Genomic DNA, 22736 nt, shown 5'->3' on the forward strand with positions numbered 1-22736 from the left:
CCTTTAAGATATATCCTTATGTCCATAATAGTGACAGTTTCAAGCTTCTGGCAGTGGATACAAGTTCCAAAATTCTAGTTTTCATGCAAAAGCTTAAATCTTATTTTTGGAACACAGTACTGCCAGTTGTTTTCCTTGAAATGACAGGTTTACTTCTTTCACTTAATGTTTGCTAAATACTTAGGTCTGAATAGCCCTGGTTCCCCTGTCAGTTGTTCTCTCGATTACAATGGGATTCCATGAAAAAAGCGTGTTCAGCGCAGAGCTCAAACAGTCAAACAACTGCTTTTCCTGGAAGCAACTGTATACTTTGGCATGCTGCAGAATTACTTTATTTCCCATTTCATTACACAGCACAGTAGATGTATATTCAAGGGTTAAGATATAATAAAAATATAAAGTTAATAATTTGACTTCTTCACCAAAGTCATTCTTAAGTGAGACTGTCTTTTTGTTTGGTTTAAATTGTGAGTGCATGGAGGTTAAGAATATAATGACCACTAAGTAGTACCATTTGGCACCACTACCTTGATTCCTGCTAATATGCCAGTAATCACTCCTATTGCTTTTGCACCATGAGTGCAGATGCCAACACACTGGAACAGTGAGATAGTGACTTAATATGATTCATAAAATAGTTTTGACCTCATAATCCCTCTTGACGGGGTCTGGAGGACTACACTTTGGAGATCTGATGCTTTATTCTATCCAGGGTTGTCTGGATGCTCTTTAGATTTCTCAACACCTAGTATCTCACACTATTTTTGTGGTAATGCTGGTTTCTTTTTGCTTTTATCTTTGCAGGTATTAATTGTGAAATCAATTTTGATGACTGTGCAAGTAACCCTTGTGTCCATGGAGTCTGTATGGATGGCATTAATCGTTACAGTTGTGTCTGCTCACCAGGATTCACAGGTAACAAACATTTTTTTTTTGTCCGGAGGTCCCAGCCCTATTGGGAAAGCGGCATCTAAAGGAAAATCACTTTTCAAATGTTTCCTGTTTCTTTATCTCTTGGAAGGTAGAAGTTTGTACCTGTACTTCTCTGGCCCAGTTTTCTACTTTCAGGACTTCCCCAAACTGTAACATGAAGTTTTTCATTAGTTAGAGTTTTTAGACCACGTGTTATAGCTACCTGAAAAGCATTTCTAGAAACCAGAGTTTCTGTCACTGTGCTTGAGTTATAAAACATCTAATGCCACCTTTAATTTGCTACATTTAGTAGTGAATGCCTTCCATAAAAGTATAGCCAAGATAAAATTCTCTGAAGAAACTAAATGCTTTTTTCTGAGTATTTCCTCTTGTGGGAGATTGTTAGATGAGGCCAGAACTTGGGAGGACCAAGCTAACTTGGCTGGCGCAAGGGAGATCTTTTCTCACTAGGAGGAAGAAAGTAGATGACTAAAATAAAATTGGTTGTAATTATTGTAAGTAGCTAGAACATTTACACACACATGCTTGTGTACACACACACCAACATAAATCTTCTCTCTCTTGTTAATAAGATTGCCTTTATCTTTTACCCTCCTGATCAAAAACTGGTAGGGGCTCCTGAGAAATCTGAGGCACCTTACTGACACAGCTGTTTGTTAATGGCACCATCAGAGGGCATATATGATGTCTATCCTGTTCTTTCTAGACGGTGCCACACACAAGCAGGCACTTAACATAATAATGTTACCATTTAATAAATACCATGTGGTCATTTGCAACCAGTGTGAGAAATTTCCCTCAGAGCTTTTTAAACGGTGATGTCAAAAGGCATTCAGGGCCAAGTAAAGTGAATGTCTGCCTCTTGCTTGCCGGGAACTTACTTTCCTGTATATTTCACAATCCTCTCTCCTGCTTGGTATGATTGTGAATGCAAGGGAGTAATGTATGTGGCTCGCACGGGTCACTGCGATCTCTGCTCAGTGAAAGAGCACTCAGAGACAGGCATGATGAAAGCTGTCCTATCTAGTGCCCAGCACTGCTCATAGTAGCCAGCTGTACTTCTGAGTCCTGGAACTTGTTACTCCAAGATTAAGTGACAGCGAATTAAATACACAAAAATTCCTGCCAGATAGGATAATAGGTGCATTTTTGTTAAATAGGTAATAAGAGAATAGCTACCATTTATTAAGAGCTTATTTTGAGCTAGGGGGTAGGTGCCTAATCTCATTTAATTATCACAGTCATTATCATTCCTATGGTATTGATGAGAAACCCAGAGCTTAGAGAGGTTAAGTAACATTACAGGTGTGCTGTGGCCAGGGTTCCAGTCCAGTGGTCCTACTCTAGAGCCCATGCCCATTCTCACCTCACCAGACAGCCTAAGTGGGTGCCTGTTCTGGTCTTTTTAGATACATGAGCCTTGCACTGGGCTTTTTTTTTTTTTTTTTTTTTTGAAATGCCAGTAAATCATATTCTCTCTCTTTTTAACATTCAGCAAACCAAGGAGGTCAAGGAGGGAGGACATAGGCTAAAAATATCCTAAAATAAACCTAAGGTGTAGCATGAAATTACATAACCAAGAACTGGAATGTTTTGGTTACTGGGTGGTACTCTGTTCTTGGAACGATTTTCTATGTCTATTTTTTTTCGTTGTGTTTTTTTTTTTTTTTCATTTTTTGTTTTTTTAATCAGCCACCGAAAATACCACAGACAACTCTGGTATTACATATACATGACCCTAAATGTGAGGTGTTTTGTCCTTTTCTTTTGTTTTATTTTAACATACTATTTTTTTTTTTTTTAACAATTCTCATGACAGCTTTGACAGATGTAAATGAGTTTTTCTTTTTAAGGCTAAATTCTGTATTCTCCTCAGACCTCTTTATACTTACTGATTGACTGGGAAATGTAAGAAATCAAATGACACTTCTCCAAGCTACTTTTCAGTTTTACAAACTATTTTTTTCAGTTTTGCCTTCATATCTATTATTTTGCTGGCTTCTCATAGTAGTCCATAAAAGCAGATACGTTGAATAAGAAACCAAAAGAACAGGCAACAAAAACTAAAGTAAACAAGTGGGGCTACTTATACTAAAGTGCTTCTGCACAGCAAGGAACAATAACTTGAAAAGGCAGCCTATAGAATGGGATAAAATATTTGTAAACAATATATCTGAAAAGGGGTTAATAATATCTAAAATATATAAAGAGCTCATAAAAGCCAATAGTAAAGAAGCAAATAATCCAATTTAAAAACAGGCAAGAAGCAAGAAAAAAATTTTGGAACTATGTATGGCGATGGATGTTAACTAGACTTATGGTGATCATTTTGCAGTATATACAAATATCACATCATTCTGTTGCACACCATAACTAATATGTTATATGTCACTTATAGCTCAATTTTTAAAAAACACATTAGGCAGAAGTAGCTAAACACAATTTTAGAAACTATTTTTGGAAAATTCCCAGTAATTTCCAGATAGAGGATACTGGAAGTATCCACTGTAATTTTCAGAGCTACATGATTTAACCACAGACTGATTGTATTTTTAAGCTGTAAATCATTATTTGTACTTAGAAACCCAGTATCATCTCAAACAGGTGAAGTTTTGAAAGCTTCACTATCTACCAAAACCTATTAGTTTTCAAAAAGCATTTGAAAGGCTAATCATGAGTAACAGATCTACCAAGGTAGCAAATCCTCATTATAATATCATTATAAAACTATATAAAAATCACCAAAGTACAATAAGAAAACATATATATGAGTTTTATAATCTCTTCTCTCTCTAAATCTCTTAGTTTCTAATCAGTAGTAGAGTGTATAATTTATATATACAAATATATAAATTTGTAATTTATAAACATTTAACATGCAATTGCTTTTTGGTTCTTTGGCCCTTAGTGCACCTAATAATACCATATCCCAAAGAGGCACACTGCTAAGAACAAGGAATCTTGCAATAATACTGAAATCAATTTGTATTACTTAGCCATAAAAAGGAATAAAATCTTGCTATTTGAGACAACATGGATGAACCTTTAGGGCTTTATGCTAAGTGAAATAAGTCAGTCAGAGAAAGACAAATACTCTATGATATCACTTGTATGCAGAATACGAAAATGCCAAATGCATAAAAATAGAGTAGAATGGTGGCTAGCAGGGGTTGGGCTAATTGGGGAGACGTATTTAAGAGTACAGACTTGAAACTAGTAGATAAATAAGGTCTGGAGACCTATCACAGCACAGTGATTATAGTCAGCACTACTGTATAATAAACTTCAGAGTTACTAAGAGAGTAAGTCTTAATTGTTCCCACCACAAAAAAGAAATGATAATTATGTGACATAATAGAGGTGTTAGCTAACATTAAAGTGATAATCTATTGCAATATATAAATGTATCAAATCAGTATGCCCTATACCTTTTTTTTAAAAGATTTTATTTATTTATTTGAGAAAGAGAGAGCATGACCTGGGAGGAGGGGCAGAAGGAGAGGGAGAAGCAGACTCCCTGCTCAGCCAACGTGGGGTTCTATCCCAGGACTCTGGGATCGTGACCTGAGCCAAAGGCAGACACTTAACTGACTGAGCCATCCAGGCACTCCAGTATGTCTTTTGTATACTTTAAACTTATATGGTGTTATACATCAATTATATCTCAAAAAAATCTCAAAATATTAACAAGACAAAACACAAAAAGTAGATAAGGAAGTTTTTCTATCCCCGTTTAACAAGTAAGACAACTGAGGGATAGAGCTTGATGTGTCCATGCAATGTATACAAATATATTTTGTATGTGTCAAGTCACACAGCTAGGACTGTGAGTTCCCAGAAGGCAGAAACCTCCCTAATCATCTTTTTAGCCAATGTCTAAAACAGTGTCTAGCATGGAGAAACACAAATATTGCTGAGTGAATGAATAGAACTCACATATGGGACTTCCAGCGTCCAACTCCAGTCTCTCAAGTGGACTATACCATGCTTTTGCTCATTAAACACTAATTTTTTTAGTACCTGCAAGGGAGAAACATTGGTTAACTTCTCATTCGGTAGTTCCTGAGCCCGATAAGATGCATAGCCTTGTGCTGGGCATTTCTGATGCTGGGTGGAAACTCCTTAAGGGTGGGACCTTGATAGTGAAGCAGTGGTCAGTCCATATGGTAGACTGCACAAGGAGGCATTCAACCCTCTCTGTTAAGGATGACTTGGAAATTGATTTTGAGAAGAGTTTTTAAAGCAAATGAGGAAAACCTGGGAGGAGAGACTTCTGAGAATATGCTTTCTAAAAAGGACAGAAAAAGAAGGCTTTTTCCTCATTCTCCACTGTCTAGCAGGCCAAGGATAGTTGTGCAGTTGAACAGTTCTGGCTCCTATCTTGGTGCCAGTGGCAAACATCTAAAAAAAATCTGAGGTTGAGGCTAAGAAAATAGTATTTTAAAATAAGTTATTAATAAAACACTTAAGAGGAAAACAGCAACCACTACCAGATTATGGGTCTTTACCACAAGAACCACCAATAATGGTTTAGAGAGCAATGGAGAGTGCAAAAATGTTAATACCCATACTTTAAAGGGGTGTGGATCTATTTCATTTGGAATTTCCTGTTCTAAATGCAGGGTTACTCTTTCTTAAATAAAAATGCATGTTTTTATCTGAATCAGAAAATTGCATTCTTTGAAATATATAAATTCCTTCACAGCAGTTGCTTGTTGCCACTCATTTACAGAATTATGGGTTATTTTAAAATTTTATATCATTTTGGAATATATAGTTAAATCTCAATTATTCAAAGTTTAGCAAAGCAGAACTCATATAAGTGGCACACTTTATTCAGCTTAAAGCAACAAATGTCAAGGTTAGAGCTGACATCTTTTCAAAGTGCAGCCTTGCATAGGTTTTAGAGGAAGAATATATAGTCACTTAATTTCATATATTCTGAGCATTTACATTATTGCATGATGATAAATTAATAATTGTCTACATCAAAGTTTTTCAAAATATAGTATTTGAACCATCTGCATTATTTAAAATATGGTTTGCTGGACTCCACCCATCACAATCTATGGGGATAGGGCCTAAGAATCTCCCTTTAAAACAAGGTTTTTAAATGACTTTTTTTGCACATTAAAGTTTGAGAACCACTGGTCTAGATTAAGAGACCCTGGATTATTTTCTCAATTATCAGAAGACAATAAAATTATGTTCAGAATACCCTTCTTTCTGAGGCAGAAAATGGATTAATACAACTCTAAGAATGAAAGCAAAATGGCTTTCTTTTTAACCAATATAATCATTAAATTAATAATTTATTCACTAAGTATTCCAGGTAATTGAGATATACCATATGTAGAAATGTAAGAGGTTGACTAACTGAAAAAATTAGTTTGCGGTGAGCCAGCTGAGAGCAGTGATAAAAGCTTTTTCGAGAGTACTCAGAACAGCAGCAAGAGGAACAGCCAGCTTTGGTAACATTTGATGATCTCTTTTTGAAGTTTCCCTATTTCTAAGATGGAATAAAGAAGAAATATATATCAAAACAGTGCAGTGCTTCTCCAGCGTTTTGTTAACATGACTGCATTATCGAAAGACTGACTATGCTCTTTGCTACTTCCTCCCATGGTGCTAAGTGCTTTTGGGTGTTTATTATTTAAATCTTGCATTTGGTGCCCAAGGCATCTTATAGCCTGTACAGGTGGCAGGTGTCAACACAGTATCTCTCATAGTTCTGTGTCTCTTCCCTAAGCATTTTGGATTTGACAAAAATTTTCCCTTCTCTACAGGGCAGAGATGTAACATTGACATTGATGAGTGTGCCTCCAATCCCTGTCGCAAGGGTGCAACGTGCATCAACGATGTGAATGGTTTCCGCTGTCTGTGCCCTGAGGGTCCCCATCACCCCAGCTGCTACTCACAGGTGAACGAGTGCCTGAGCAGCCCCTGCATCCATGGAAACTGTACTGGGGGCCTCAGTGGGTGAGTAGCTGCCATGTATGAAGAGTTCCTTATTGATTTGTAGCAAGCCAGTTGGGTTTCAGTACAGGCCATGTCCTATGAAACATGGGGCTTGAGCTGAGACTGGGTTGCAGATTTTGGTAGTCTCCTTCAGTCTTCCAAACCACCACTTCTGTTCTACCTTCCATGACTGAATAGGTAGAAAACAGGGGGTAGTCAGCTCATGGGAGAGGTCCAGCATTATTTTGTGAGTCTTTGGCAATTGTGCTTTTAGAAATTATTGCAAGATTGAGTTCTGAGGGAGGTTCTATTTGATCTTTCCCCCTGCTTAAAAAAAGCTCAATTCTGTTCTGTCACGGTACCAGTGTGTGCCACTGGAGTGGAGTTGGTCTCAGCTAACTTTAGACATGGCCCTGATGAAACATTCGTGGTTTGTAAGCCCCTGAGAGTTGTGATGTGTTGATAGGTACTTTTCTAGAAACTCAGAGTGTGAGATTAGCTTACCCATGAGCTCCTCTGTCCCTCATTTCTTCACCAACCCCTGTATTTCACCTAAGACTCAATTGTACATTCAGCCCCCCCACAGTAAAGAATGCTCTCTCCTTTCAGATACAAGTGCCTCTGTGATGCAGGCTGGGTTGGCATCAACTGCGAAGTGGACAGAAATGAATGTCTTTCTAACCCATGCCAGAATGGAGGAACTTGTGACAATCTGGTGAATGGATACAGGTGTACTTGCAAGAAGGGCTTTAAAGGTGAAAACAAAAGTGCTTATTTCTGTCTCCTTGTATGCCTTTTTCTTATTGCATATTCTTTGACTTCTTTCTTTCCCTTTCTTTGTTCCTATTCACTCTTACAGCAAACATAATTTGAGAATTTAATATTTATAAGAACTTAATATTTTTTCATGTGGGGAATAAAAACCTAAAGAGATATAGAGTCTACTCGCAGGGAGATGAGCTACAGAACTATTTAAGGTGAGCAGCTAGGACTCCACTTACACAACTCTGGACAGATGTTCTAATTGTAAGCTCCCTGGTGCTGGTTTGATTCTATGGTAATTCAAAAGAGATTTGGGAGAGAGGGGGTGCCTGGATGGCTCAGTCATTAAGCATCTCCCTTCAGCTCAGGTCATGATCCCAGCATCCTGGGATCGAGCCCCACATCAGGCTCCCTGCTCAGCAGGGAGTCTGCTTCTCCCTCTCCGTCTCCCCCTGCCTGTGTTCCCTCTCTTGCTGTCTCTCTTGCTGTCTCTCTCTCTGTCCAATAAATAAATAAAAAATCTTTAAAAACAAAACAAGAGAGATTTGGAGAGTAGAATGAGAATATTGTCTTACTGTAATTATGATAGCAATTATGTCATGGAAGAATCCATGTATTCCAAACCCTTCCAACAAATTATCTTAAACATTGAGATAAGGTAAGTATATAGTCTACCTATGGCTTTCTGGAAAAATGTATTACAGTGGGTGTTGTGTAAAATCATTTTTTGAGTTGTCATTGTTGTATTTCCACCGTCAGTTTTCTCTTAGAATCTCATGAGAGTGAAGTCTGTGGGTAAATCATTTTATTTTGCACTCCTGTATCCACTTGTCACGGATTTCCCCACTCAAAAATTGTGCCAGGCTACCATGATACATCAATATGTTTCAGGGTCAATTTATTTGATTATTTGAAAATTTTCTGGGACTATATTTTAGTCATTAGTTTTCTGATACGTTACATTTGCAAAGAAATTTAAAAGTGCTTTTATTTCTTTGTCTCATTGAGACTTGCTGATCAACAAACAAAATAAAAATCAAAATGTAAAATCCAAAATCGTATGAGTGGTGAGTAGCAGAGTCCTGTTTGAACCCAGACCTCTGTACTCCCAGACCTCCTGTGCTTGTAGTTCCTCTGTTTTGAGGCTCTGTGTCAGGCCCTGTTGAAGATGCAAAGGTGTGTAATATTTGGGTGCCGTCCTGTCCCATTAATGCTTCGTTACTTTTCTCTTTTTCATAGTGGGAATAGATTCCATGTCTTGGATCAGGGGAAAACAGTTTTATAGCTTCAGGAAGTACTACTACATCGATGGTAGAGACTGTGCATATGAAAGAGGGGGCATAAACCAGAGGCTTTGATTATGTATTTAAAAATACTATCCCTTGAGGCACTTGGGTGGCTCAGTCGGTTGAGCAGCCGACTCTTGATTTCAGGTCAGGTCATGATCTCAGGGTCCTGGGATTGAGCCCCATATTGGGGCTCCACACTCAGCAGGGAGTCTGCTTGAGATTCTCTCCCTCTCCCTCTGCCCCTCCCCATGCTCACACTCACTTTCCCTCTCTCTCTCAAATAAATGAATAAATCTTAAAAAAAAATATTATCCCTTGATAAATTATACCTCTTTTTAGGCCCTGACCAGCTACTTTGTATAGAACGAGCTGATATTTAGATATAACAGCAGAGTTTTAACCTCAATGAGCTTCTTGGTCCATTGTTGAGGAATTACTTGTATTTGGAGGTGCATTCAAGCTTTAGACTGTTAGAATATACTTCTTCCATTCATCATTTTGACTGTCTTTTACTGACTGTATGTATATCAGGGGCTTGCACTGAAATGAATGAACAGGTATTCCAGTGGCCTAAAGAAATTCAATTTCTGAAGCAGTTAATATTTACCATGAGGGGCTCCTGGGTGGCTCAGTTGGTTAAGCGTCTGCCTTCGGCTTAGGTCATGATCTCGGGGTCCTGGGATTGAGCCCCACGTCTAGCTCCCTGCTCAGCGGGGAGCTTGCTTCTTCCTCTCCCTCTGCCCGTTCCCCCTGCGTGTGTTTTCTCTCTCTCAAGTAAATAAATAAAATCTTTAAAATAAAGTATTTACCATGAAGAGGTTTGCTTAGTAATTTAGATAATGAGGAGGCTAACAGTTTCTCTGGGGGTTTTCACCTTTTCTGTCTGCAGGCTATAACTGTCAGGTGAATATTGATGAATGTGCTTCAAATCCGTGTCTGAACCAAGGAACCTGCTTTGATGACATAAGTGGCTATACTTGCCAGTGTGTGCTGCCATACACAGGTGAGCTCTGCAGGTGAAAGGACCAGAGGGAATGTGTGTTCTTGCCTTGTTGTTCTAAATTCCTGAGTCTTGGAGACAGGGTCTGTAGGGCAGTGATGCCGCTCTGAGGAATCACTCCCTGGTCACCCATCCTGCCCTCACTGACTAGATCTTGAGCTCTGAGAAAACACTGTGTCCTCCCTAGATGCAAATGGTAGGGGAACTCATTTGCTTTCTTTGTACTTTGGAGTTTAAAATGTTTTTTAAAATTATGTATGGCTGCTGGTTTCATTCATTATTTGAATGGACCCAGTGTTGTCATGGCCTCTGTTCTTAGTCTTAGTTCAATAATACAACAACCACCACGTACTGATAATTTACTATATGCCAGACACTTTGTATACTTTGGATTCCTTAATTAGTACTCACAATAGTTCTGTAAAGTAGAAGTTCCTACGACCATTTTGTGCTGAGGCAAAGAGAAGTTACCTGCCGAAGGTCACATAGGTAAGTGGTAGATTTGCCCCTAAGTCCTTCTCAGTCTAAAGCTTGTCCTCTTAACAGCCCTTCTTCTCCTTAATTCAGTAACACTACGTCTCATTCAGAGAGGTATTGCCCCTCGGACAGCGATTACACACACAGAAGACATGGGTGTGACTTCATTTCGTATCAAGTGTTCTTTGCTTCAGGTGGTATTTTAGGAGTGTGCCTGGACATTTGTTTCTTCTTTGTATTTTCCTGCCTCCTTGCTGCTGTCTTGTGATTGTTTTGTGTGGTTGTGTTCGTGTGGCTGGTTTTCCTCCTCACCATCCATTTTCTTCATATGTGGAGAACAAAACAGAAATATGGATGATTGCTTTGCACGTTTCCCCAGTATGCAGCATGCACCAGGAGCATGGCTGAGTTCTTACTCCCCTGGTGGGCTGTTAGTAGTAGCTGTTACTAGTGACTCCAGCTATTTAGAATGGCAGGGTGGCCAAAACCATAACTCTGTTACCGTAGAGACTTGATGCTACATTGTTACCTTTGCCCCTCTTTGGAAGAAATGTTCATGGAAGCAAACTGCATTTAGCCAGCCTCGTAGATAAAACTGAAGTTATGGGAGACCCCTAGCTATCTCCAGACAAAGGAAGTCTAAAAAATACACTTCATAATGGCAGCACTGATCACATTTGTTGGTAGTAAGAAGAGCGTCTCACAGCCAGAAAGACTGAGACTTGATGGCTGCAGGGAGACATAAGCAGGTGTCGCTATGCTCAGTTATAGCATAGGCTTACTGAGTGTGATGTAGGTGTGAAAGTATTTATTTTGTCTTCTTGCTATTCAGATACTGTAAGAATATTTGACTCTATGCTGGCTATTAGTTTTTCTTCAGATTAGGATCCCAATAAAAAATTTACTGTGTATGAACTTTGGGAAATTATATTAGACTGAAAGCCTATGTAGATTAAAATTTCAGTGCTGAATGTAGATAAGGGTTCTGTCATTGAGCTTTGCCAGCATGAAGGGAACTAAACAACATTGCCTTCTCTTGCGAGCCGCTATTCTGACCAGATACCTTAAAAACTGGTTGAGTATGTTGGTAAAAATTTGTGGTAATTTTTTTTCTTTCTGAATATGAAATTTTAGGATAGAATTTTAAGTTGAGTTGTTGTAACCTGACTTTAAAAAAACCTCTTTCCCTTTTAATAAATGCATTCCCCCCCCCTTTTTTTTCCCTGTGCTGGAAGCTTATATGCAGTATGCTAAGGCAAGAAATATTGGTATGCAAATATCAATGTCATGTCGTTGATATTGGTATAAGGAGACATGTTACCAGGCAATCAACATTACCTCACTGTTTCCTGCTTCCCATAGCCTTCTGATCAACTCCATTGCCTTTTGGAATAGGCTAGCAGAGGTTGTGAGGAGTAGGAGGCTGTGTTATTGCTTCTTCCTGGCTCACATGAAGGAGGATCTGTGTGGCTGAGGTTCTGAGTGGCTGACTCCTAGCTATGGAGATGCAGAAACTGTTGCGCTTGACTGATACAGGTGTCCAAATCCATGATAATAACTACCCATGTTAATAAAGACAAGAGCAGCCCAATAGTTGTTGAACACTCACTCTATGCGCAAGGCTTTATGCTAATAAAGACTTTGTAAACATTTTTTCATTTAGTTCTTAAAAAGCCTCTATGAGTTATGTACCATCCTGGTTCTTATTTTGCTTATGTGGAAGGCTCAGAGCAGATAAATAACTTGCCTGAGGTCACACGGTTAGTAATCAAGTTAGAGCTAAGACTCAAAGAACCTAGGTCTCTCAGATTCCAGAGTTCTTAACTGCTACCTTAGACTTGAATTCAGAGAGCACCCTTTGGTATAGAATTTGCAAAATTTCTGTTTCCTTGACTGTTTCTCTAAATTCCGTCATTTTCTTTACAGGCAAGAATTGTCAGACAGTGTTGGCTCCCTGTTCCCCAAACCCGTGTGAGAATGCTGCTGTTTGCAAAGAGGCACCAAATTTTGAGAGTTACACCTGCCTGTGTGCCCCTGGCTGGCAAGGTAACAACACAGGAGTTAGAGAAACCAGGACTTTTAAACAAAGTGGTCAGATATCAGATTAACATGGAAGGCCCGCGTCTTCTGAGGCCTGCCCATCATCAAGAACATGGGCCTTGTATAGGAGCTGCTAACTGGCATGACGTAGAAAGCTTTGTTCATTTTCATGTCTTTGGGGCCCCCCAGTGGCTGGAAGAGTCCAGCCTGAGTCTGAAACCATGAGGTTTTAAGGGAGTTTTACCATGTGGGCAAAACTTGCCCAGAATAATTTTGTGACAGGGACACAAAACCTTACAGGACTTCCTAAAGCAGGAGCCCAACCAGAATATCCCCATCTACCACACCTGAAGCCTGGATCCCCCATACACATCTGTGGAACTCACCTTGCAAAGACAGGACCATTCATTGCACCTGTATTTCTAGGTCAGCGGTGTACAGTTGACATTGATGAGTGTGTCTCCAAGCCCTGCATGAACCACGGTCTCTGCCATAACACCCAGGGCAGCTATATGTGTGAGTGTCCTCCAGGCTTCAGTGGTATGGACTGTGAGGAGGACATCGATGACTGCCTTGCCAGTGAGTATGCCAGCCAACTCGTAAGCCCCGTGAGGCACACAGGGAGCAGAGCAGAGCCCCATCAAGGCAGTTGCCCCTCAGTGCTGAGACTGGCCATCCCAATAGTTTATCACGTGTCTTTAATATTAGGATTTTTTAAATCTTCTTTCAAAGCTAGTGGCTTTAGGAGTTGAGTCAGTAGAATCTCTTTAAGCATTCCCTTACTGATTTTATATACTGACAAAGTGGGGACAATGCTATGATAGTTGTTATTTTCAAGCAGATCTATTGAGGTATAATTAATATAAAGTATACTACCAATATTTTAAATGTATAATTCAATAAATTTTGACATTTGAAAACTGAAACCATCTCTAAAAATAATGAACATACCCATCCCCCTAAAAATATTTTCTTTTGTAATTTCCCCTCCTTTCCCCTTCCTTGTCCCAGGCAACCAGGGATCTACCTCTGTCGCTACAGATTTATTTGCATTTTTTATAATTTTGCATAAATGGAATCATCTCTTCCAAACTTTTTTTGGGAGAGGGAATATGACTTCTGTCACTTAGCATATTATTTGAGACTCGGCTATGTTACATGTATTAATAATTCATTCTATTTTATTGCTTACAAGTAGTATTCCATTATTTGGATATCCTGTAATTCACTAGTGGGACACTTAGCTTTTTTTAGGTTTGGGGATATTATAAATAAAACTGCTATGAGTGAGTCTGTGTAGACATGTGATTTTATTTCTCTTGAGTAAATATCTAGGAGTGGAATTAGATGAATTATGTGGTAGGTATATGTTTCACAAAATTGCCGAAATGTTTTCCAAGGTGGTTATACCATTTTTGTCCCCACAAGCACTGTCTGAGAGTTCCAGTTGAACCACATCCTCAAGAACACTTGGATATGATTGCCCTTAATTTTAGCCTTTCCTGTGGCTGTATGTGGTATTTCCCAATGGTTTTAACTTGAATTTCCCTACTTATTAATGATTATGAGCATCTTTTCATGTGCTTATTGGTCAGCCATCTATATTACTTGCTATGCTGTCTATCCAGAATTTCTGTTCACTTGAAAAATTGGATTGTCTTATTATTGTGTTGAAAGAGTTCTTTATATTCTAGATACAAGTTCTTTGTCAGATATTTGCCTTACAATTATCTTCTCCCAATTATAGCTTCTGTTTTGACTTTCTTTTGAAGAAGAAGAGTTTAATTTTGATGAAGTTCAGTATAATCTTCAGAGTTCATCTTTCTTAAATGTTGTTTAACAAACCTTTGCCTAACCCAAGGTCCTTTGATTTCTTCTAAAGGTTTTATACTTTTAGCACTGACCTTTAAGTCCACAATCTATTTTGAGTTAATTTTTACATGTAGTGTGAGTTTTAAAGGTTTTAAAGAGTAATTTTGTGTGGTAATCTTGCTAACCTCACTTATTAATTCTAGATTAGTTTAGCTTCTAGTTTAGTTTACATTTTCAGGAATTTGTGTTTTTTACAGATAATCATGTTCTCTCTAAATAAGTACAGCCATATACATTTTATTTCTTTTTCAATCTATATATTTTATTTTTCTTGCATTATTATACCATCTAAGACATAGTAAATGCAGAATAGAAATGGTAAGAGAAGCAAACCTTTCTTTGTACTTGATTCTGGCGGGGTGGGGGAAGCATGTGTGTAGTCTTTTGCCACTAAATGTGATGTTACTTGTAGGTTTGGTGTTTTTTTGGTGTTTTTTGTTTGTTTGTTGGTTGGCTTTTTTTTTGGTCTTCTATCAAATTGAGGAATTTACCATATACTCCTGGTGTGCTGAGAGTTTTTTTTCTTTTTATAATGAATAAATGTTGATTTTTTTCAAATGATTTTTCTTTATCTGTTGAGGTAGTAATATTTTTTTAATGTAGGTGAATTACGTTAATTGATTTTCAAATGTTTAACCAACCTTAAATTCCCTGGGATAAATTCTAATTGGTCTTGATGTACATATTTATTGGACATGATTTCAGTGTTTTGTTATGAATTTTTGTATCTATGTTCGTGAGGGATATTGTTCCCCAGCTTTCTTGTGCTATTTTTGTATGGTTTTGGTAAGAGGGCAATGCCAGCCTCAGAACCAATTGGTAATTGTTTCCTTTCTGTTTACTGAAAGAGTTTGTGTACAGTTGGTATTACATCTACTAAACATCTAGGTCTGGAACTTTCTTTTCTTAGAAGGTTTTAAGTGTAAATTTAATATCTTTAATAGATACAGTTATTCAGGGTATCTATTTCTTTTTTATTGAGCTTCGGTAACTTGTATCTTTCAAGGAATGCGTTTTACTTTTTCTAAGTTGTCAGAATTATTGGCATTCATAATATTCCGTTATTGTACTTTTAATGTTTCTAAGATCTGTCGTGATTTCCCTTCACTGATTTCAGATATTGGTAATTTATGTCTTCTCTCTTTTCTTTGTGATTGCTCTTAGTAGAAGGTTATTGATTTTAGTAATCTTTTTAGTGAACCCATTTTTAGTTTCATGATTTTTCACAGCTGGTTTACTGTTTTCTACTTCTTCATTGATTTCTGCTGTTTATTCTTCCTAGTTTGGATCTAGCTTGCCCTTCCTTTTCTAGTTTAAGATGGATGCTTAGACCGTTAATTTTATTTCTGTCTACTTTTCTAACATAATAAACATTTAGTGACATATATTTTTCCCTCAAAACACTGATTTAGCTGTATTTCACAAATTTTGATATATCATGCTTTGTTTCAGCTCAGAATACTTTCTAATTTCCATTTTGATTTGTTCTTTGACTCATAGATTATTTAGAAGTGTGTTCTTTAATTCCAAATATCTTTTTTATTAATTTTTAAATCTTAATTCCAATATAGTTAACATACAGTGTCCTATTAGTTTCAGTTGTACAATATAGTGTTTCAGCAATTCTACACATCACTCAGTGCTTATCATAAATGTACTCTTTAATCCCCATCACCTATTTCACCCATCCCCCCACCCACCTCCCCTCTGGTAACCATCAGTTTGTTCTCTATAGTTGAGTCTGTTTCTTGGTTTCTTTCTCTCTCTTTCTCCCTCTCCCTCTCTCTTTCTCTTTTCCCTTTGCTCATTCGTTTATTTTCTTAAATTACACATTTTAGTGAAATCATATGGCATTTGTCTCTCTCTAACTTATTTTGCTTAGCGTTATACTGTCTAGCTCCATCTCTGTTGTTGCTAATTCCAAATATCTTTTGTTGCTGATTCCTTCCAGATAGTTTTTGTTATTCATATCTAGTTCAATTCCATTGTGATCAGAGAACATACTTTACATCGTTTGGTTTATTTTAAATGTAATAAATCATGTCTTATGGCCTAGTCTGTGGTCTGTTTTGGTAAATGTTCTGTGTGCACTCGAAAAGAATATCTGTTTTGCTGTTTTTTTTTGGTGTGTTCTATAAATGTTACTAATTCAAATTGGTTAACAGTATTTTTAGGTCTTCCCTGATTTTCTTTCTGCTTATTCTATAAATTATTGACAGTGATATTGAAATCTCTCACTATTACTGCACATTTGCCTATTTCTTCTTGTAATTGTATCAGTTTTTGCTTAATGTATTTTGAAGCTCTGATTTTAAGTACATAAACATTTAAGATTGTTATGGTCTCTTGAAGAATTGAGTCCTTTGTCATGAAATGACCTTGTTTAACCCTTGTAATATTCCTTGTTCTGAAGTCTCTTTTGTTTGATATTAATGTAACTACCCTCCCTTTCTTTTGATTATTGTTAGGTATTTTTTCCATCCTTTTGCTTTTGGTTTATCTGTGTCTTTAAGGTATGTTTCTTATAGAGACCATATATTGAGTCTTGCTTTTTCTCTCTGATACGACAGTGCCTAACTTCTGACTGAGATGTTCATGCCATTTAAGTTTAATGGTTGATGGCAATATGACTGAGTTCAGTATTTGCCATCTTGCATTTTACTTTATCTTTTTCCTTCTCTTTCCATTTCCCTCTTTTTTTGCCTTCTTTTGGAATTATTGAGCATTTTTATGATTATATTTTATTTCTTCACTGGCATATTAACCATATATTTTTGTGTGTGTGTGTGGTGGTGGTGGTGGTTTTGGGTTTGCAGTATACAACTTTTACTCATTACCTTCAACCATACTACTTTGTATAGTACATAAAAACCTTATAACAGTATACGTATATTTTCACTCCTGCCCTCTGTTCTGTTGTTGTCATATATGTATCATAAACCCCCCAAAATATTATTTTTGCTTCAAATGGTCAATAATTTTTCAAGATATATAAAAATAAATTAACAATCTTTATACTTAACAACATATTTATAGTTTCTAGTGTTTTTCATTCTTTTTACATAGATCTGCATTTCTGTCAAGTATCATTTTCCTTCAACCTGAAGAAATTCCTTTAATAATTCTTGTAGTGCTTATCTCCTAGTGATTAATTCTTTCTGTTTTTCTGTGTCTGAAAAGATTTTTATTTTGCCTTAGTTTTCAAAGATATTTTCATAGGGAGTAGAATTGTAGGTTGGCTTTTCCCTCCAGCACTTCCATTGTTTTCTACCTTGCATTATTTCTGAGGAGCAATCTGCAATAATTCTTATATTTGTTTCTTTATATGTTATTTTCTCTCCTTTGGCTGTTTTTTAAGATATTTTCTTTCCACTGATTTTTAGCAATTTGACTATAATGCCCCTTATTGTTCTTCATGTTTCTTTTTGGGGGGGGGTTCATTGACCTTTTTGGATATATGGGTCCAAATTTGGAAAATATTCAAGCACTGTTTTTTCGAAAACTCTTTGCTCCCCTTTACAACTTTCATCATACATCTTTTAGGTTGCTTGAAGTTGTCTCTCTGTTCATCAATACTGTGTTTTATTTATTTTTTAGAGTTCTTTTTTCCTCAGTGCTTCATTTTAGATAATTTTATTATTTGAAGATATTTTGATATATCTTCAAGTTCACTAGTCATTTCCTCTGTTGTGTTTTGTTTGCTGTTAATCCCATCCAGTATATTTTTTTCTCTTCATTGTATTTTTATCTCTAGAAGTTTGAGTCTTTCTTATGCCTTTATCTCTCTCCCTGTCATGTTCATACTTTCTTCTCCTTGAACATACAGAGTATATTTATCATAGTTGTTTTATTGTCCTCACATTAATTCTATCATATGGGAAATTCCTGGGTCTGTTTCTGTTGTTGACTTTTATCTTTATCCTGAGTTATATTTCTTGCTTCTTTGCCTACCTGGTAATTTTTTATTGGATGCTAGACTTTTAAAAAAATCTTTAGAATATATTCAAGCTTTGTTTAAGGATCATTTGGAAACAGTTTGATCCTTTTGGTTCTTTTCTGCAGGGTTTGTTAGGTCCAGAACAGCCTTTGGTGTAGTATTAAAATGGCTCACTACTGAGATAGTACTCTCCGAGGATCCTACTTAGTGTTTAGTTAGGGCGTCTTTTCATTTTGACTGTCACGAACATGAGCTATTCTCAGCCTAGTGTAAACTCTTGGGATTGTTCTGCCTACGTCTTTCTGGTGGTTCTTTCCCCAGCTTTGATAGCGTCATCACATGCACGTGATATACTCAGTTACTTATCAGTACTCACTGCTTATCAGTACTCAGTTACTTGTGTGGTTATTAAATCATTAAACTTCAAACAAGGTTATCACAATGTGTTAGGTATAATGGCACCTAATTCACAGCATACATAATTTCAGATCACCATACGGATGGCACCAGACTAGGTCCTGGCATTGCCAAGGTAGATAAAACCCAGTGTTTACATTCGTGAAACTCATAGTCTATTGGCACAGAAAGATATGCAGACAGATTCAACATTGTATAGCAAATAGTGAGGAAAAATATGTCCACAGTAGTTGATGGAGAAATTTAAGGGAGTAGGATCAAATTATTTGGATTTCTTTTCCATGTTAATTATTTTATCAGTCAAAATTTTCAGTATTTAAAATTTTTCCTATTGGAAGTAAAGTTAGCAATATTTATAATTAATTTAAAACAATTCAGTAAGTTATGGTGAGTTTCCTGAAAGATGCTATGGAAATTACAGTGTGCTATGCACTGTGGATAAGAAGGGATAATATGGTTTTTACAATTTTTCCAGTAAAGATTGCAGATGAGTGGAATTAGCCTAATAGATGAATAAGGTTTTCAATAAGCCTCTTATCAAATTGGGGCTACATTACCCACCTGATGTTTAGTTCTTTTTTTATGTAGATGAGCTGTCTTTGCAATTATATTTTAAGGTCCTTAAGAGCAGGAGCTAACTCTTATTTTTCTTGTTCTGACTTATATGTCATCTATATTTCAGAGGACTGTGCCATAATAGTAGCTTAAAATTTGTTGATTAATTGCTGTGAGCCTGAAGTGTTCTGAGATTGAGCTGTGTGATATATAAAGTTTTTTTAAATGTTTCCTGATTTTGCCTAAATCTAGAAAACAAAAACAAACAAGAAAGAGAAGAGGGAAGGAGAGGAAATGAAAGATGAAGGGAGGGAAAAGATAGGAAAGACAGATCAGCACAGAGGGCTACTTGGTATATATTCTTTCCTATGTTACCCACTCCCATCACCGCATACACCTTTTGAAAATCTTTATTGATATTTTTGAGATTCTGTGTATTGGGAGCACATATTTGATTAGCAAATGTGGGGGACCACTGTAAGTTTTAGGACTCTTAATTTTGCAAAACTGCTAGTGGTGTATGCATAGTTCATTCCAATTATCAAACAGGTTAAGAATCTCAGGCAAGTGTTACTGCATTTATTTTCGTAAATGGAGGAGTCAAGGCAAAATAGATGTAAAGTACAAGTAGAGAAAAGTTGAAATTGTTACTGTTCTTAGTCTGACTCGGTTCAGGTCACTCACCTTTATAGGTCTAAGATTAAATTGATGCTGTAGTTCAGAGCTCTAATTCTTGTGTGTAATGACTTAGATCCTTGCCAGAATGGAGGTTCCTGTGTAGATGGAGTGAATACTTTCTCCTGCCTGTGCCATCCTGGCTTTATTGGGGATAAGTGTCAGACAGACATGAATGAGTGTCTGAGTGAACCCTGTAAGAATGGAGGGACCTGCTCTGACTATGTCAACAGTTACACTTGCAAGTGCCAGTCGGGATTTGATGGAGTCCACTGTGAGAACAACATTGACGAGTGCACTGAGAGGTGAGCAACCCATATTCTCAGCCACAAGTGTCTTATGGGAAAAAGAGGGAAAGGAGGGAAAACTACAGAGCACAATGCTGGGGTTACAGGGCAAGGATAAGGGTCCACCTGGGTCCCATTCCATCGTCTTCTATTGCCTACTTCCTGATTCTCTGTAGATGTATAGTTAGCAGGTCAAAGGTGAGAGGTTGTAAAGCTTAGTGGGATGGACCATCATTTATTTCTAATGCTTAGGGAAAAGGAAGAGTTATAATTCTGTTCCATTCTCCTCTCGGTCCCTTGTTCATTTCCTTTGACATTTTAAAAATTCCTATTTTTTTTGCATGTTTGTCATCACTCTATGGTAATTTCTAGGTGGGTTTTTTTTTTTTTTTTCAACAAGTTTGTTCTGTTTCTCTTTCAGAAAGAAACCTAGAGTCAAGAGCTACTTATTTAGCACTTTCCTTATAAATTAAATTAGCTTAGGGGTAAAATGAAATGTGATACATGGAAAACTACAGGACTGGGTAAAACCTGGTAACCTTCACTTTCTCTGGGAATCTCTAATAAACTCAGCCTTTTATATACTCCTGTAACCTTTTTGGTTGTAGAAATGAAGCTGGGACTCAGGCTGATTGACACCCAGTCTAATTTGGAAAAAGAAAATGTATTAGATCTAGGAATTTAAGACGTTCAGGAGTATTTGCCTCTGTAACATGTTAGATTCTAGGATCCGTACTTTTAAATAGCAGGTCAGAGGAACCAGATTACATAGCTGGCATTGTTCTCTCTGCTTCTCAGCTCCTGTTTCAATGGTGGCACCTGTATCGACGGGATTAACTCCTTCTCTTGCTTGTGCCCTGTGGGCTTCACTGGCCCCTTCTGCCTCCATGAGATCAATGAATGCAACTCTCATCCATGCCTAAATGAAGGAATATGTGTCGATGGCCTGGGTACTTACCGCTGCACCTGCCCCTTGGGCTACACTGGGAAAAACTGTCAGGTAATTAAATTTCAGCCCACTCAGCTCCCACAGAGTAGCTGAATATTACACGTATTTCTCTTCTAAGCAAAATGAGCCCCTCCTAAAAAGGAAAATTCTGGCTCTCAGGGGGGAGGTCTCTGAGATAAATCTGCATAACTTCTTAATAGCTGGCAGATTCCAAAATGGTGACTGGCAAGATTATACAGATTAACAAGCATGAGATGATTATAACAAGCTAACCAAGAACTGCAGAGAAATACATGTGGGAAATAAGTGCATAAGCAGTACTTATGTTGGAAATACAAAAAGGGAAATAAAGAACAGTCTAAGTAAAGTCTTTAAAGCTCAGATACAGTATCTAAGGGGAATATAATAATTATTATTATGTCTTACAGTGTTGTAACATTCTCAAAACCAAGCTAGTTACATGTCTTTTAAATTCAAATATGTGAATATGCATTTTTATAGACTCTCAGAGCCAACGAGGGCAGCCTTTCATTTCATGAAAGAAGAAACTGAGTCCCAAAGGGGGCAAAGAAACCTTTCCAAGGTTGCGTACCAAACAATATTGTCTTTATTTATTTTTACTTTTTAAATTTATTTGAGAGAGAACGAACAAGTGAGGGGAGGGACAGAGGGACAGAGGGACAAGCAGACTCCCCGCTGAGTGCAGAGCCTGACATGGAGCCAGATGCAGGGATTGATCCCAGGACCCTGAGATCATGACCTGAGCTGAAGTCAGATGCTGACTGAGCCATCCAGGCACCCACATTGTATTTAATTTTATGCTATTTTTACCTCTTAAACAATGCTAGAATGATAGAATAACAGAACTCCAAAGAATTTAGGACTAAGTGGCCAAATTTAACTAGCGTTACGAGGTGCACTTCAGTTAGGCTTTGGCTATATTGGACGTGCAAATACTTACCTCTGCATATTAAACAGCTTGATGCTGATTCTGTGGATCAGAAGTTTATTCTTCCTTGGGCTCTTGCTCATTTTCACAGTGTGAGGTTACAGGTACCAGGGAGTGCTCCACACATACCCACTGACCCCTTCTTTTACAAACACTCCATGAGTGTGACCTTGCTCTCCTGGGGGTCAGCTCACCCCATGCGAGTTATGGAGAAAGGGACTAGTCTGCTCATATTCTCTGCCTCATGGTTTTCATAAGCCTAATTTTCTCCCCTCTAAATAAGCTCTGTGACAGCTTTTAGGTTTATTGATAGGCTTTAAGTCCTTTTACTCATATTTACCGTGGACAGATTTGATTGAGACCCATGTGGATTTCTCCCACAGGATTAGCACAGATGTTATGGACCTGACAGCTATAATTTCTTTCTTTCTGGCTGTACAGGGTGGCCACAGATCTGGACATAATCATAACATAGTGAATAACTTAAACTATTAGGATCCCTCAAATTCTTAAACTTCCGTGGTAAGAACTTTTTAAATAGCAGAGCTAAGAAGAATTAGACTATATTAAATGATTGAATTACCTGAGAACATTGGACTGTTTTAAGACTTGGCCGAGGGCTCTTTTTTTTTTTTT

At 37.4% G+C, this 22736-nt stretch overlaps 1 protein-coding gene across 1 annotated transcript in view; it reads left to right on the forward strand.

Annotated features, from left to right (window-relative positions):
• Positions 1-22736, forward strand: part of NOTCH2 (notch receptor 2) — a gene marked incomplete in the record, with an annotated part of 185024 nt that overhangs the window by 137083 nt on the left and 25205 nt on the right. Inside the window, 8 exon segments of the mRNA XM_040626847.1 lie at positions 805-915; positions 6720-6912; positions 7501-7646; positions 9832-9945; positions 12346-12465; positions 12886-13038; positions 19992-20220; positions 21001-21202. Coding sequence (XP_040482781.1) covers positions 805-915; positions 6720-6912; positions 7501-7646; positions 9832-9945; positions 12346-12465; positions 12886-13038; positions 19992-20220; positions 21001-21202 — 1268 coding nt within the window.

This window comes from Ursus maritimus, unplaced genomic scaffold, assembly GCF_017311325.1.
Source record: "Ursus maritimus isolate PB19 unplaced genomic scaffold, ASM1731132v1 scaffold_12, whole genome shotgun sequence".
Classification (NCBI taxonomy): Eukaryota; Metazoa; Chordata; class Mammalia; order Carnivora; family Ursidae; genus Ursus; species Ursus maritimus.